This window comes from Amblyraja radiata, chromosome 11 (assembly GCF_010909765.2).
Source record: "Amblyraja radiata isolate CabotCenter1 chromosome 11, sAmbRad1.1.pri, whole genome shotgun sequence".
Lineage (NCBI taxonomy): Eukaryota > Metazoa > Chordata > Chondrichthyes > Rajiformes > Rajidae > Amblyraja > Amblyraja radiata.
The window spans coordinates 40,026,359-40,043,832 of record NC_045966.1 but is presented as its reverse complement, the minus strand read 5'-3'; the positions used below and the strand labels follow the sequence as shown (position 1 = coordinate 40,043,832).

Sequence of the window (17,474 nt, the reverse complement as noted above, 5' to 3'; positions counted from 1 at the left end):
AGGGCCTGTTTTCCGCGCTGTATCTCTAGTCTAATGTGTCCCTATGGGATTGCAAGCCCCCCTTTCCGCGATGAAAGCACTGACTGCCTCCCCTGTTGTCTTCTCTTGCAGCGCCACCCCTTCCCTGACGTGTCAGAGTGCTGCCTCCTCATCCTTTCCCTCCACTCCCTCTCCCCCTCCCTCCTCCCCCCTGACCTGCCCTCCCGCTCCCTCTCCCTCCTCCGGGATCATGGCTCTGACCGGGAGCGACACTCCGCCATCAGGATATCCCGTCCGGATACCGTCTGATGGGAAGGGAGACCACCGGCGTTCCCGGGTGCTCCGTTCCGGATATCGTCTGAGACGAAGGGATGGAGACTGCTGCTCCCGGGAGTTCTGCTCTGGACATTCCATCCGATACCATCTGAGGCGCTGGGGAGCGACACCGCGCGTTCCCGGGAACTCCAAGCATTCGGATATTCTGTCTGAGGCAAAGGGGGAGAGAGTCCAGTGTTCCCGGGAACTCTGCTCTGGATATCCTGTCTGGATACTGTCTGATGGGGAAGGGAGAAAGTGACCGGCGTTTCCGAGTGTGGAGCGCCGGATGGAGGAATCGTGCTGGGAATCACGGAGTTACACGGCACCTCCGTAGCGACGAGGGGAGGGGGGAGAGAATGTGAGCTCTCTGTGTACGGGCAGGGACACAGAGACAGACGTACAGACAGACACACACAGAGACAGACGCACACAAACGGAGACACAGACGAACAGAGGGAGAGATGCACACACACGCACACTTCCTCCCCTGCTCTGGATCTGACCATTCCGCAGTGGGATTTTTGCGCTAAAGTTCGGCGACACCACTCTCGCTCACAGCCCGGTCCCGCAAATGTGCCGTTGGACACTGGCTGCAGACACACTGGATGTGAGTCTCATCCCCTCCCCTCCCCCTGCTCTCGCACCTCTGGGGCTGACTTTCCCCAAGAGTAGAATTCTCCCCACGCTCCAAGGTATGAACCTCTCCTCCACAAGGGTTGGGATTGCTCAGGAATCTCACTCACTCCAATCCACACCCTCACTGTTCCTCAGACTGAGCACACACGCCCATGCCAAAGGAAGACACAAAGTGCTGGAGTAACTCAGCGGGTCAGGCAGTATCTGGAGAACACGGATCTGACCGTTTCGGGACACTTCTTCAGATTGTTGGTGTGGAGAAAGCTGTAAAAGAGAACTCATTTTTTGTCCCCCTCATGTCTCCCACCTATTTTCTCCCCCTCTCTCCAAAAATCAGTTTGACGAAGGGTCCCGACCCAAAACCTCATCTATCCATGTTCTCCAGAGATGCTGCTTGACCCGCTGAGTTATTCCAGCACTTTGTGCCCTTTTGTGTAAACCAGCATCTGCAGTTCTTTGTGTCCCCACTTATCCCAGAGGACCTGGCTCTCCTGAACCCCAATAGACATTCCTCCTTGGACCTCACTCCCCCACCCCAGCCCTGCCCTTCCCATGGGTTACGGTGCCCTTACCAACATCTAGAGAGAGATAGAGAGGACCATCTCTCAGATAAATCCCTGGAACCTCCCTCTCGTTGGTCAGAAGGAGTGCAGTGGTCAAGATCTCTGCAGATCAGCCAGCAAGGAGATACTTGGGAGATGGCTGCCTCTGGTCTTTCAGCAGAAGATGGAGAGGCTCGTTCTCTGGAGATCTCTGGATCTCTCAAGGGTGATGGTTGCCTCTGATCCCTCAGTAGCAGACGGAGAGCCATATTTATGAACCACAGCGATGTAGAGGATGAGGGAGCACCGTGGATGCCAGTCCTTGGATATTAAACTTCTCAACACCAATAGTGGACCAAGCAGATACTGTGACTGGAAGCACAGCCGTGGGTTTAAAGACTATCGTGTGTTTTTGTTTCCCCTTTAATACACTAGTCCACTTTCAATTAAGGTTAACTTTGTGCACGGGCTGGCTATGTGTTTTCAGATTTGTAATCATAATCCTGTTTTTATACAATAAAAGTTCCTGCACCATCACCTGTAGCTTTCTGGTCCGTTCACGGTTCGCTGGATGATCGTGATGGAGGCGACGGCAGCAACGGGCCATTATGTTCAACTGCAGCTTGGACTTTGGGAATGGCGCCAAAACCTGGGACTGTGGGCTACTGCTATGCATTATCTACTGAACCAGCACAGTGACGCAGCATTAGAGTTGCTGCCTCACTGCGTCAGAGACTCAGGTTAGATACTGACTGCGGGTGCTACCTGCATGGAGTTTGTACGTTCTCCCAGTGACCGCGTGGGTTTCCTCCAGGTGCTCTGGTTTCTTCCCACACTCCAAAGACGTGTGTTTGGAGGTTAATTGGCTTTGGTAAAAATTGTAAATTGTCCCTAGTGTGTAGAATAGTGCCAGTGTACGGGGTGATCGCTGGTTGGCACGACTCGGTAGGCCAAAGGGCCTGTTTCTGTGCGGTATCCCTAAAGTAAACAAGTTAACTGGAAATTGTAATTGTGTGGCAATGGTTCAAGAGTTCTTTATTGTCACCTCTCCACTGCACAGCGAAATTCTTGCACCCGTCGTCATATTTCAGCCCAATTTACAAAATGTCCGGTCCACGCGCTCGATGTACTGATGAGGCAGGTACGATCGCACTTTTTAAGAAACATTTGGACATGTACATGGATGCGACAGGTTTAGTGGGATATGGGCCAAACGCAGGTAAGTGGGACAGGTGTAGATGGGGCATGTTGGTTGGTGTGGGCAAGTTGGGTCGAAGAGCCTGTTTCCACGCTGTATGACTGTGACAGTGGCACAGCGAGGAGAGCCGCTGCCTCACGGCACCAGACTCGGGTTTGATCCTGACCTCGTGTGGAGTTTGCACGTTCTCATTGTGACCACGTGGCGTTCCTCCTACATTCCAATGAAGTGCAGGTCTGTAGGTTAATCTGCCTCTGTAAATTGCCCCCTAGTGAGTAGGGAGTGGATTCGAAAGTGGGTTAACATAGAACTAGTGTGAACGGGTGATCAATGGTCGGCATGGACTTGGTGGGCCGAAGGGCCTGTTTTCGCAATGTCTCTAAACTAAGTATACCCGCTTCTATACCTTTGGCAGCTTATCCCAAACTATCTTCTGGGTGAAAAGTTGTCCCCAAAGTCTCTCTTGGATCTCTCACCTTCAGCTCTGTTTTGTTTAGAGAGACAGCACGAAAACAGGCCCTTCGGCCCACCAAGTCCATACCGACCAGCAATCACCCCATACAATAGCATTATCCTACACACTGGGGACAATTTTCAATTTTACCAAGCCAATTAACCTACAAATCTGTACGTTTTTGGAGTGTGGGAGGGAACTGGAACATTCGGGGGAAAGCCCACGTGGTCACAGGGAGAACGGACAAATTCCATAAAGGCAGCACCCGCAGCCAGGATCGAACCTGGTTCTCTGGCGCTCTGAGGCAGCAACTGTACCGCTGTGCCAATCTGTCTCAAAACTATCTCTAAGCTAAATTTAATAGGCAAAAAATTCAACAGATTCACCACCATCTGGCTAAAGAAATTCCTCCTCATCTTCTTTCTAAAGGTACATCCTTTTATTCTGAGACTGTGGCCTCTTGTCCTAGACTCTCCTAGTGGTGGAAACATCATTCTATTCAGTTCTTTCACCATTTGGTAAGTTTCTATGAGATTCCCTCTCATCTCCAGCGAGTACAGGCCCAGTGCGGTCAAACGCTCATCTTGTGTTAACCCAATTATCCCTGGGATGATACTTGTAAGCCTCCAACCTCCAACAGTGAAAGGCTTTAGTTTAGTTTAGATATACAGCTCGGAAACAGGCCCTTCGGCCCCACGCCGACCAGCGATCCCCGCACATTAACACCCAATTTTTACGTTTACCAAGCCAAATACAAACATGTTTGGAGTGTGGGAGGAAACCAAAGATTCTCGGAAAAAAACCCACACAGGAATGTACAGACAGCGCCGGTAGTAGGTAGAGAGACAGTAGGGATTGAATCCGGGTCTCCAGTACTGCATTCGTTGTAAGGCAGCAACTCTACCGCTGCGCCACCCAAACAGATAAGATAATACCACACATAAATACGTCTGGACACTCTCCAACGCCAGTACATCCGTCCTCAGATATGCAGCCCAAAACTGCTCACAATATCCCATCTGTGGTCTGACCAGTGACTTATAAAATCTTTATCAATAAAAAATTCTACTAAGAATAAAGAAGGTGACGGAGCAGAAATGTGCAGTCAGGTGTACAGTACACGGTGAAGGGTAGGTCAGGGTACAACAAACCCAGGCACTCTGCGATCTACTGCTTCACTGCTCTGCCAAATGCTGTTACAGGCTGAAGGGAAGATCAAGGCAAGATTCATTGCAACCTGTTGGACAAAGAACCTATTGAGGAAACGGGGCAGCTTGGCACCAGAGACGACGCGTAGCTGGACAAATACACTGCAGATGCAGAAACACTCGCCCACCACCAGAGTGGGGGAGGGAGGCAAGGGATCGGAATGTTGTGTGGAATGAGTGATTGGGGTGGTCGTAATTAAATGCCCCCCGGGCTCCATCTACACTTCACAAGGCCACCAGCAGAATCAAGGACCAGTCTCAGTTCAGTTTATTGTCATGTGTACCGAGGTACGGTGCAAAGCTTCTGTTGCGTGCTAACCAGTCAGCGGAATGACTATGGTAGTAGCGAGTGGTCTGAAGAAGGGTCTCGACGCGAAACGTCACCCCTTCCTTCTCTCCAGAGATGCTGCCTGTCCCGCTGAATTACTCCAGCTTTTTGTGTCTTTCAGCGAAACGATTATACATGATTACAAGCATTTAGACTTTAGAGATACACACAGCAGCGGAAATAGGCCCAAACACAGAGAGCATAGAAACGTAGAAAATAAGTGCAGGAGTAGGCCATTCAGCCCTTCGAGCCTGCACCGCCATTCAATATGATCATGGCTGATCATCCAACTCAGTATCCTGTACCTGCCTTCTCTCCATACCCCCTGATCCCTTTAGCCACAAGGGCCACATCTAACTCCCTCTTAAATATATCCCTCTTAAATATAACAGAAAGACAATATATGATTACAATCGATCCATTTACAGCGTATAGATTTGTGATAAGGGATTAAATAATGTTTAGTGCAAGGTAAAGTTAGCAAAGGATAGTCAGAGGGTCATCAAAGTGGTAGATGGTAGTTCAGCACAGCTCCCACAAACCAACCTCCCTTCCATTGACTCCATCTACACTTCAAGCTGTCTCAACAAGGCCTCCAATATAATCGAGGACCAGTCACACCCCCGGTCACTCCCTCTTGTCCCCTCTCCCATCAGGCAAGAGGTTTGTTCGCTCGTGTGTTAACGATGTAGTTCGCTGTTGGCTTCTGCCGTCCAACATGTTGACAGAATTGGTTGCCTGATGCGTCACAAAGTGCATCGCGTCGTCGCTTCCAGGGATCGCCACGAGGAGGCTTCTGTCACGATCCCCAGGCAAGAGGTACAGAAGTGTGAAAACACACGCCACCAGATTCAGGCACAGTTTCTTCCCAGCTGTTATTAGGCAACTAAAACGTGCTGTCACCAACTGGAGAGTGGTTCTGACCTCCCATCTACCACATTGGACTATCTTTAATCGGACTCACCAGGGACTAACTTTACTGTACTACTCTACTGCTTTTCTTAAATTTTTTATTGCTGTTTTTTTTGTTTTTTTTCTCCCTTTTTCCTTCCGCCCACAATATTTAATGTTTGGTTGTTTGTTTGTTTGCCTTTTTGCACAAAGTCTGCGAGCATTGCCACTTTTCATTTCACTGCACATCTCGTATGTGTATGTGACGAATAAACTTGACTTGAAACTTGACTTGACTTTACTGGACTTGCACGAAACATTATTCCCTTTATCCTGTATCTGTACTCTGTGGACGGCTTGATTGTGATCATGTATAGACTTTTCACTGAATGGAACAAAAGCTTTTCACTGTACCTCAGTACACATGACAATAATAAACTAAACTAAATTAATTGGGATTTCAAATTCCACTCCAGGCAACTTTTTTTGTGGTAGGCGCTTGGAACGCGCTGCCAGGAGTGGTGGTGAAGGTATATACAGTATGATAATGGAGTTTAAGAGGCTTTAAGAGGCACATGGATATGCAGAGAATGGTGGGATATGAAAGTGGGATATGGTGTTGGCATCATGTTCGGCACGGACATTGTGGGCCAAAGGGCCTGTTCCTGAGCTGTGCTGTTCTATCTTTTATTACCTTTGAAAGCCCCCCCCCACCCCAGATTTTCCACACATGCAGGGGGGCACAGTGGCACGCGGGTAGAGCCGCTGCCTCACAACGGCAGAGAACTAGGTTCGATCCTGACCTTGGGCGCTGTGTGGAGTTTACACGTTCTTCTTGTAAGTTGGATGTTCAGCTGTGATCTTATCAAATGGATAAGCAGATTAGGGCTGAATGGCCTGTTCCTGTACACTGCTTGTTCGAAAAAAACATAACAAGTTTTAGAGTTTAGAGATACTGCACGGAACAGGCCCTTCAGCCCACCGAGATCGTCCCGTACACTAGCACTATCCTACACAATACGGGCAATTTACAATTTGTACCAAAGCCAATTAACCTACAAACGTATATGCCCTTGGAGTGCAGAAGGAAACCGGAGCACCTGGAGAAAACCCACACGGTCGTAGGGAGAACGTACAAACTCCATACAGGCAGTATCAGTGGTCAGGATGGAACCCGGGCCTCTGGCGCTGTGAGGCAGCAACTCTACCGCTGTGCCACCGTGCCGCCCCTAAATTGATAAATGAAATTAAGACTGGACTAAGGTCAGGGGGCAGAATGTTTCTCAGGAAGCAGGTAGCAGATGGAGTGGTCCATAGAGGTAAAGTGTCCATTACACTGAGCGGTGTCCATGGTTGCCGTGAAAATACAAAGATCAGCCAACGTCTACTAAATAATCCAACACTGGGATTATCGGAGCTGTAAATTAAATGGAGAAAGTGGAATAGTCATTCCTGGGCACTTGAGTTGTGGATCCAGGCTGTGATGCAACCAGCCAATATGCTGTCCACTGTACTCCTGTAGATGTTCAAGAGAGTATTTGCTGACATAACGAATCTCCTCAATCTTGTATACTAGAAGAGACATTAATGGGCTATCCTTGTGACTGCATCAACGAGCTGGGTTCTCTCTGCCGCAGTTGCATAGAAATTTATGTATAATATGCATCTTTAAATGTTGGGAGTATTGCTCGCAATTTGAAGTGTTGCGTGCAGTTCTGGTCACCTCATTACAGGATGGATGTGGAGCTTGGAGAGGGTGCAGAGGAGGTTTTCCAGCATGCTGCCTGGATTAGAGGGTTTCAGTTACAGGGAGAGAGAGGGTGGACAGATTTGGGATTGTTTTCTCTGGTTATGGGGGAGACCTAATGGAAGTACAATTATGAGAGGCACAGATAGGGTAGACAGTCAGAAACTTTTCCCAGGGTGGAAATGTCAAGGACTAGAAGTAACATCTTTAAGCTGAGAGGGGCAAGTTTAAAGGAGATATGTGGGGCTATGTTTTTTACACAGTGGGGAAGGCAGATACCACATTTAAGAGGCCTTTGGATAGGGACGTGGATATGCAGGGAATGGAGGAATATGGATCATGGGCACTCCCTTTCTCTAGCCCCTCCACCCTCTTTCCCTCCCTCCCTCTCTCTCCCTCATCCTTTCCTTCCTTCTTTCCTTCCCTCCATTCCTACCATCCTACCTTTCTCCCTCCCCCTTTCCCTCCTTCCCCTCTCTCCTTACCCTCTCTCCCCTCCTCCCCCCTTCCTCTCTCTCTCTCTCTCCCCTCCCTCCTTCTCACGATGTATTTCCCAAAGCGCCAGTCTACACAGCGGGTGGGAGTGATCTACGGGGCAGTAGCCGCAGAGCACTGCACCACATAAGACCAGGGCGGCTCCCAGAGAGAGAGAGGGTCGGCTTACTGCAGGGGAGAGGCGGCAGAGAGAGACGGTTCGACCGCAGCCCCGGGTAAGTATCAGAAGCGGCGACTGCGACTGCGAGTGAAGCAAGAACCATTCTATAATCACTTTAAAACCATCGTTCTAGAGGCGAACACCACTGCAGCGGTAACTTAAACATACGTTTCAACAAGAACATTGTTTTTTAAACTATTCTCAAATGCCAAATTGCTTAAAAGTTTGCAAATTATGTCGCAGTTTTTAAAAAGAAATTGCACCTAAAATGAGAAGATGGAAATGCATCGATATTTTTGAAGTTCTCATTCAGTGTAGAAAGAATTAAAGGTCAATGCTAGTGCGCACGGCTGGCTGAATGCTGGGTTAACAATAATAACTAGAACATAATTGGATTTTAAAAATTCAGAAAAGCCAAATTGCTTCAAAGTTTGCGAACTGCAAATACTTAAATTGCAATACGTAAATATTTATTTTAAAAAATGTATTTAAAATTAGCTGAAAATGTATCGGATTATTTAAGCGTTTCGTTCAGTGTAGATAGAAATAATCGGAAATGTTAGTACCGCTGTCTGCTGGATTTATAAAGTACATTTATACCTATACAGAATATCGTGTCACTTCGAAAGGATTGTTTTAAATGTTATTAACTCCCCAACCCATTTAAGGCACATACGCTTTCTAGATGTCAGTTGCCTAGTTTTCAAGGTGAAATGGCTAATTAGAAAAAGAAGATCGTTTAAAAAAAAACCCCATAAATGTCAACTTGCTTGCAAATCAAATGCTTATATTTTTAAAGAAATTGTATTTAAAATGAGAAGCTGAAAATGTATCGAATTTTTAATGACTCGTTCAGTGTGGGGGGAATTAAATGAAAATGTTAGTACTGTTGTTGTTGTTGTATACGGGACTTAAAAGGTACATTTAAACCCATCGATAATATATTGTTACTTTTAAATTATTGTTATTAATTTCCCAGCCCATTCAAGATGCATGCATTTTGTGTCTGGGTGTCAGTCTGCCTAACTTTCAAGGTGAAATGCTCCATTTAAAGAAAAAAGAAATCATTGTTTTTTTTAATATTCTGAAAAGCCCAATTGCTTAAACGTTTGTAAATCAAATGCTTATCTTTTTAAAGAAATTGTATCTAGAAAGAAAAGCTGAAAATGTATCAGATTTTTAAAGTTTCACTCGGTATTGAAAGAAATGAAGCATGGGTACTGCTTTGTGTAATACAAGTTTTAAATTAAATGTGTTGGTTTGGAGAGGAATTGAATTGGTACGTGTGGGGTTAAAAAGCTTTAGAATGAAATAAGGATTGTGGAGTTGAATGTTACTTTGATAAAATATTTTGCTTTGAGAAATGTTACTTTTGTTTCTGAAGACAAAGGAAATATTTACTATTGAATCTAAAATGTGATCTACAAATCAGCTCACACATTGTTTAAGCTGATACAAACTGACCGTTTCAGGATAACTGTGACTTTGTCCAGCAGTGTGGGAAGGAACTGCAGATGCTGGTTTACACTGAGGGGAGACACAAAATGGTGGAGTAACTCAGCGGGACAGACAGCATCTCTGGGGAGGAGGAATGGGTGACGTTTCAGGTCGAGACCCTTCTTCAGACAAGTTGTGCTTCTTTGAGGAGACAGAGAAGAGGGTTCAAATGCAGAAACAAGAAACTGCAGATGCTGGTTAATACACAAAGGGAATCAGAGTGCTGGAGTAACTCAGCGGGTCAGGCAGCATCTCTGTAGGGTCATGGGTAGGCTACATTTCAGGTCAGACCCTTCAGACAGATTGTCGGGAGAGGGGGAGGAGAAAGCTGGAGGTTTCTGACAGGTGGTTGGAACAAAGGTCAGAGACAAGAACAGAAGGTATGAGACGGGTTTGAAGCGTTGCGGATTGTGAAGCCAGAGGGAGAAAAGTAGTGGCAGGTGAGGAGGATGTAGTGGAGAAATAGATGGGCGTCCAGGTGAGGCACATGGGAGCGGAAGGGGGGGGGGAGGGTAGTTAGAGATAGAGAATTCATTGTTCATACCATTGTGTTGTAAGCTACCCAAACAGAATATGAATGGAGGAACCTTCATAGAAAGACACAACGTGCTGGAGTAACTCAATGGGTCAGGCAGCCTCTCTGGAGGAGAAGGATGCTTGAATTTAGTTTGGATATACAGCATGGAAACGGCACCTTTGGCCCACCGAGTCTGTGCCGACCAGCGATCACCCCGTACACTAGTACTATCCTACACACTGGGGATAATTTACAGTTTTAACCAAAGCCAATTAACCTACCAACTCTTTAGGAGTGTGGGAGGAAACCGGAGCACCCGGAGAAAGCCTACAAGGTGAGGGAGAGAACGTACAAACTCTGTCCAGACAGCACCCGCAGTCAGGATCTAACCATCGCGAGGCAGCATCTCTACCACTGTGCCATTGTGCAACCCTGATAGGTGTTGTTTCGGGTGGGGATCCTTCTTCAGACAGTAGAGTCTTCACTTTCCTTTTGGAAATAGCAGCAAAGTTGTTCGATTTTTGTTTGTACTGCCAAGTATTTTATAAACTTCCCTTGCAGGGACTAACTTCTGAATCGGCAAATGATTAGGTGTGACTACTGCAGACTACAGCAGCTAGTCACTAAATCCTATTGCACACCACTTCATTCCCACCCACTGCTTCATTCCCTCGCTCCACAGCAGTAGCAAAGAGTAAATAAAAAGGAAAGTGGTACTCGTTAATTAACAACCTATGAGCTAGCTGTCTTTAATTAAGTTTCTCCAACTTTGTAAGAGGCATAGGGTCTTACAGCATGGAAACAGGCCCTTCGGCCCAAGTTGCCCACACCGGCCAACATGCCCCATCTACACTAGTCCCACCTGCCTGCATTTGGTCCATATTCCTCTAAACCTGTCCTATCCATGAACCTGCCCAAATGTTTCTTAAACATTACGATAGTCCCAGCCCCAACTACCTCCTCCGGCAGCATGTTCCATACACCCACCACCCCTTTGCATGAAAACGTTACCCCTCAGATTCCTACTAAACTTTCCCCCCCTTCACCTTAAACCGCTGTCCGCTGGTTCAACGGGTGCTGTATGTACAGAGTTTGTACGTTCTCCCTGTGGCTGCGTGGGTTTTCTCCGGGTGCTCCGGTTCCCCACCACACTCCAAAGACCTAGGTTAATTGACTTTAGTAAAATTGTAAGTTTGTGGGATTGTGCTAGTATATGGGGTGATCAATGGTCGGCATGGATTCGGTGGGCCTGAAGGGCCTGTTTCCGTGCTGTGTCTCTACAATCTGCAGTTCCATGTGTCTATGGCTAACTGTTCTTCTCTCTTCCCCCAAACTAACACACTTCTTATCAGGAGTGTTTTGACTATAATTTCCTCAAACATCCATTTCAAGAAACATAGGGTTACAGCATACAGAATCTGAGGGTTTAGTACAGAGCTGTTCTCTGTAACATGACTGGATTATAACATAGAAAGGATACTTGGCAGAATTCCAAACTTTCTTTCATTTTTGCAATGATTTAAACTGAGCCTGCTTAACATATAATGAACGTTTAACAGCTCTGGGCCTGTGCTTGCTGGTTTAGAAGGATGAGGGGGCACCCCATTGAAACTTATCGAACAGTGAAAGGCATGGATAGAGTGGACGTGGAGAGCATCTTTCCACTCGTGGGAGAGTCTAAGACCAGATGCCACAGCCTCAGAATAAAAGGGTGTACCTTTAGAACGGAGGTGGAGGAATCTTTCTAGCCAGAGATTAGATTAGATTAGATTATTTAATGACCACACAGTCAAGCTGGTGGAATTCAGGTTCAGTAGAATTCATTGCCACAGACGGCGGTGGGGCCAAGTCATTGGGTATTTTTAAAGCGTAATTGACAGATTCTTGATCAGTACGGTCATCAAATGTTTTGGGGAGAAGGCAGGAGAAAGGGGTCGAGATGGATAGATCGATCAGCCATGATTGAATGGCGGGGTAGACTCGATGGGCTGAATGGCTTAATTCTGCTCCTATGATGGATGAATTTATGAAGTGCAGTTTATGATTCTCTGCAGCAGGGTTGACGTGTTAATGCAGTGAGATAGCAGGTTGCGGATGTGAGGTGTGACTGCCCTGAATGATAGTGTTTTTATCACTAATTATCTCTCTCTCTCCAGTCCTGTACCTTCTTGCCGAGCTGATGTACCTAAATAACCACCTTGTGCTAAGCCCCACATGAATGTTTCACACCACTTTACTCTCTGGTGAAGGCATGGCATCTGTTGTTAGTTGGGTGGATGATTTTATTGAGCTTTTGAAAGTGTACTCCTGTGTGGTCGTTCCCATTTTCTGGGGATGTATTTTTCAATTCATTCATTTATCTGATGGTGTCGGATGAACTAAGCTCATGTTCATAAGTTATAGGAGCAGTATTAGGCCATTCAGCCCATCAAGTCTACCGCCATTCAATCATGGGTGGTGTATCTTTCCCTCCCAACCCCATTCACCTGCCCTCTCCCCATAACCCCGTCAGGGGTTATGGGGAGAGGGCAGGTGAATGGGGTTGGGAGGGAACTAAGGTCCCGTCCGATTCAACTCAACCCCTTTGGGGTACAGAAGTTTGAAAGCACGCACCACCAGACTCAGGAACAGCTTCTTCCCTTCTGTATTCAGGCTTTGGAACAGTTCTTCCATAAGCTAGGGTACTGTCCGATGCACCTCTACCCCATTGTGGACATTGGACTTTGTCTCTGGAGCTTGCTCAGCGTAGGGGAATCGAGAACCAAAGGACATAGTTTTAAGCTGAGGAGAAAAGATTTAATAGGAACCTGAGGGATAACACTTTCACTCAATAGGTGGTGGGTGTATGGAACAAGCTGCCGAAGCAGGTAGTTGAGCAGGTGCTATTGCAACTTTTAAGGAACAGTTGGACAGGTACATGGATAGAACGGGTTTAGTGTTGAGCAAGCAGTTGAGACTTGTGTAGAAGGGGCATGTTGGTAGGTGTGGGCCGAAGGGCCTGTTTCCATCCTGTATCTCTCTGTATAAACTAAGGTGGGGGGGAGGGGGGGGGTGGTTGATTGGCAGATGGGTGGACAAAGGCCAGAGTTGTAAAGGAGACAAATGGGTGTGGGAAAGGGAGAGGCATCCACCTATCACTCACTAGACGTTGTCCCTTTCCAACCTCACCTTTTCAGCTTTCTCCCCCCCCGGCCTACTCCATCAGAAGGGTCCCGACCCGAAATGTTGCCTGTCCATTTCCCTCCACAGATGCTGTCTGATCTGCTGACTCCCTCCAACACTTTGTGTTTTGCTCCAGTTTCCAGCACCTGCAGTTCCTTGTGTGCCTGCGGGTTCCATCCTGACCTCGGGTGCTGTCTGTGCGTGTGCAAAGTTTGCACGCTCTCCCTGTGACCACGTGGTTTTCCTCAGGGTGCTCCGGTTTCCTCCCGCATCCCAACAACATGAGCATGTGGGTTTGTGGGTCAATTGGCCCTCTGTAAATTGCCCCCTAGTGTGTAGGGAGTGGATGGGAATGTGGGATAACATGGAACTAATGTGAACGGGTGATCGATGGTCAGCATGGACTCGGTGGGATGAAGGGCCTGTTTCCGCGCTGTATTTCTAAACTAAACTAAACTAAAACCTGGACTCTCGTCTGGGTTTGGATCTACCGTTCCCTGAGGCAGTGGATGCACTTGTCCCTGAGGCAGTGATGCAGTCACAAAACTGCTGCATCACTGCAGTCTGATTTGCATACATCGTCGCATGTGTCTCAAAACCAGGATCGAACGCACTGCAGTGCTGTGGGAGACAGAGGATCCATGCGCCACTTCTGCTGGTGAAAGGTGCAAATAATGATTGCGCTTGCTTTACGGAATAGATTAAATTAACATTTCAAATCTGCTCTGGTACAGTATCCCTAGGTAATGCTGAGTCAGATTACAGCAGGGATATCGATCGTCTGTCTGCATGGTGCCAGAACAACAACTTTAGATTTTACACTTTAGAGATACAGCATGGATACAGGCCCTTCAGCCCACCGAGTCTACGTTGACCAGCGATCATCCCATATGCTACCACTATCCTACACACTAGTGATAATTTACAATTTACAGAAGCCAATTAACCTATAAACCTGCACGTGTAGTTCACCAGAACTAGTGTGAACGGGTGATCGCTGGTCGACATGGTCTCGGTGGGCCGAAGGGCCTGTTTCCATTTATTTATTTAGCGAATGCAAAGTCCTTTCGCCAAGCAGTTGCCTCTTGATCTGCTGTATGAAGGGTGACAAGTCCTCCTTTGAGTCTTTGTTGAGGGCATGCTTCAATGATGTGTTGCATTGTTTGCTGCTCTCCACAAGCACACCGTGGGGTTGGACTGCTGCCCCATTTGTGAAGGCTGGCCAAGCAGGGGCCATGTCCAGTCCTGAATCTATTCAGCGTCGTCCACTGCTTCCTTGGGAGATTGGTGCCAGGGACCGGTAGGGTGGGGTCTGACACCAGATGTTTATTTGGGACGTCCTTGGACTCCCATTCCCTTTTCCAAGCTGATTGGATGGTGAAATCAGCTGGTGGTGGGTTCTTCCAAATTGGTGGTCTAGATGGAAGTCGAGCAGTGGGTGGGTTGAAGATGTCCATGTGAATTGGCAGGTGAGGGGAGTTTTTGGTCTTTTGGAGCATCCTTTGAGTGAGGACTACTCGCCGGATGTGTGGAGGGGCTATGTTGGATAGGACAGGGAGCCAGGGGAGTGGTGTTGAGCGGATTGTTCCTGTGATGATCCTCATTGTTGAGTTCAATTGGGTGTCCACATGGTGTGTGTGGGATGACCTGGACCAAACGGGGGCACAATATTCGGCTGAAGAAAATGCAAGGGCTAGTGCTGAAATGCGCAGTGTGGGGGCTGCTGCCCCCCACTTTGAGCCAGCAAGCTTACTGAGGAGATTGTTTCTGGACTTCACCTTAGCTGCTGTTCTTTTGAGATGTTCCTTGAAGGATAGGGTCCTGTCAAGGGTCACTCCGAAGTAGGTTGGAGTGGGGGCATACTTCAGTTTGGTCCTGCTCAGATAGATGTTTGGTTCTCTTGTGGCTTCTGCATTATGGAGGTGGAACACACTGGAGACCGTTTTTGCTGGGCTTGGTTTTAGGCGCCAGGTTTTGCAGTACTCGTCCAGTTTAGCAAGGTCTTCATTGAGCACCTGTTCCAATGTACCAAAACCTGGTGCTTGGAAGGCCAAACAGATGTCATCTGCATAGATGAATTTGCGGGATTTGGTGGTGGGTAGGTCATTTGTGTAAAGGTTGAACAAGGTTGGGGCTAAAACTGACCCTTGCGGGAGCCCATTCTTCTGCGTTCTCCATGCACTCTTGTTCTGTCCAAGGTGAACTCTGAACCTGCGGTTGGAGAGCAGAGATTTGATGGTTTCTGATGCCCAGGCAGGGAGTGCTTTGGTGAGTTTTAGGAGGAGGCCTTTGTGCCTGTTTCCATGCTGTATCTCTTTAGTCTTTAGATATTAGAAATATAGCATGGAAACATACCCTTCGGCCCGATCAGCACCAGCAGTATCCTACACATGAGGGACAATTTACAATTTTTACTGAAGCCAATTAACCTTGGATAGGTTGGATATTTGGACAAATACATGGATAGGAAAGGTTTAGAGGGATATGGTCCAAATGCTGGCAGGAGGTTCTAGTGTAGATGGGGCATGTTGGTCGGTGTGGGCAAGTTGGGCCGAAGGGCCTGCTTCCAAGCCATAGGACTCTGGGACTTCAATTCCTTGCTTACTGGAAATCAACGGATATCTGCCTTAAATAGACAGAGATGTCACTGGCCTCTGAGGCAGAGAATTCCACTGATTCACTCTGTCGGTGAAGAAATATCTTGCCTTATTCCGAGGGTCATGGAGTGATACAGCACAGAAACAGGCCCTACTTAGATATTGTACACTCCCTCTGTGACCACTCTGTGCTCCGGTTTCCTCCCACATCCCAAAGACGTGTGGGTTTGTAGGTTAATTGGCTTCTGTAAATTGCCCCCCTAGTGTGTAGGGAGTGGATGAGAAAATGGGATAACTTGGAATTAGTTTGATCGGGTGATCGATGGTCGGCCTTCGTGGGTCGAAGGGTCGGTTTCTCTAAAAAACGAAACTAAATTTTTAATAATTTATTTAACTTTTTTTTGTTTATTGTGTCATCCATGTGTACTATGTTTACAGACATGTTGTGCTGCTGCAAGTAAAGGGCCTGTCCCACTTGGCCGTTATTCGCACGCCATTTACGTGACCTGCTAGCGTGTGGGTAGCGCGTGGGTAGTTTGTGGGTAGCACGGGGACGGGCGCATGGAGTGGTGTGGAGGAGTGTGGACTTCGTCCTGTACGAAATCTTTGCGCGCCACCGGCCTGTCGCGTAACTGACGGCTAAAGTGGGACAGGCCCATAAGACTTTCATTGTTCCATTTTCAGTCCATATGACAATTAATGCCACAGAGTAAAAGGACATGCCATTAGAAAGGAGATGAGTTGGAATGTCTTTAGTCACAGGGCTGTGAATCTGTGGAATTCATGAGCACAGATGGCAGTGGAGGCAGTCATTGGGCATTTAAGTTGACAGATTCTTTGTTTAGTAAGGGTGCCAAAGGTTATGGGGCGAAGGCAGGAGAATTGGGTTGAGAGAAAAAGATAGATCAGCCATGATTGAATGGCGCAGTAGATATGACGGGCTGAATGGTCTAAATCTGCTCCTACTCAGGAACTTTGTGGTTTTTTCGTGAATTAACCAGCTTCTGCAGTTCTTTGTTGCTACATTTAAACCCTCATCTCGAAGGATAGATGGGAAAAGTATTTGATGAATACACATAACTGTTCTATTAATACAAGACATAATTTAATTCAATTCAAATTATTACATAGACTATATTATTCAAAAACGAGGTTGAATAAATTTTATCCAAACGTCTCTCCCAGATGCGATAAATGTTTGTTTCAAAACGCTAATATAACACATTCATTTGTAGGATGTACAAAGTTGAATAAATTTTGGAGTGATATATTTGATATATTTACAAAGCTCTTCAAGTCAAGAATAGAACCCAAAATGGAATGGATTATATTTGGAATAATAGTAGAAGATACCAATTTAAATAAAGACCAAAATGTTTTTTTTAATTATGGGTTAATAATTGGAAAGAAATTGATACTTAAATTTTGGAAAAATACAACCATACTAACTGTTAAAATGTGGATTAGGAATATGATGGACATAGCACGCCTTGAAGAAATGAGACTCCGACTAATAGATAAATATGACCAATTCTTAAGGAGTTGGTCTCCTTTCATCGACTTTTTGGAATCATGTGATGCAGCGGTACCATAAGGATTGCTGATTTCAGTTCATGACGTGGATAGATCTACATCTCCGAATATAGATTTGAAATGTTTTCTTTTAAGGGGCCTTCTCTTCTATTTCTACTTTCCACCTTTTCTTTTTTCATTTTTATTTTTTATATACACAGTTCACATTTTTC

General features: G+C 46.6%; 2 protein-coding genes across 13 annotated transcripts in view; both read left to right on the top strand.

Annotated features, from left to right (window-relative positions):
- The window catches only part of gemin5 (gem nuclear organelle associated protein 5), a 39,703-nt gene extending 37,691 nt beyond the window's left edge, over positions 1-2,012 (top strand). For both annotated transcript variants that reach the window (XM_033029757.1, XM_033029756.1), the window contains exon 28: positions 112-2,012. In XM_033029757.1, the coding sequence (XP_032885648.1) occupies positions 112-288 (177 nt within the window). In that variant the 3' untranslated portion in view covers positions 289-2,012. The remainder of the gene's footprint in view (positions 1-111) is intronic.
- A 5,830-nt stretch (positions 2,013-7,842) lies between these two features.
- The window catches only part of anxa6 (annexin A6), a 56,021-nt gene continuing 46,389 nt past the window's right edge, over positions 7,843-17,474 (top strand). For 4 of the 11 annotated variants that reach the window (XR_004413468.1, XM_033029760.1, XM_033029762.1 and 1 more), the window contains exon 1: positions 7,843-8,011. The gene's annotated coding sequence lies outside the window, so the exon portion shown is untranslated. Of the gene's footprint in view, positions 8,110-17,474 lie in introns of all 11 variants that reach the window. The other 7 variants (XM_033029765.1, XM_033029759.1, XM_033029764.1 and 4 more) reach the window with 4 other exon arrangements.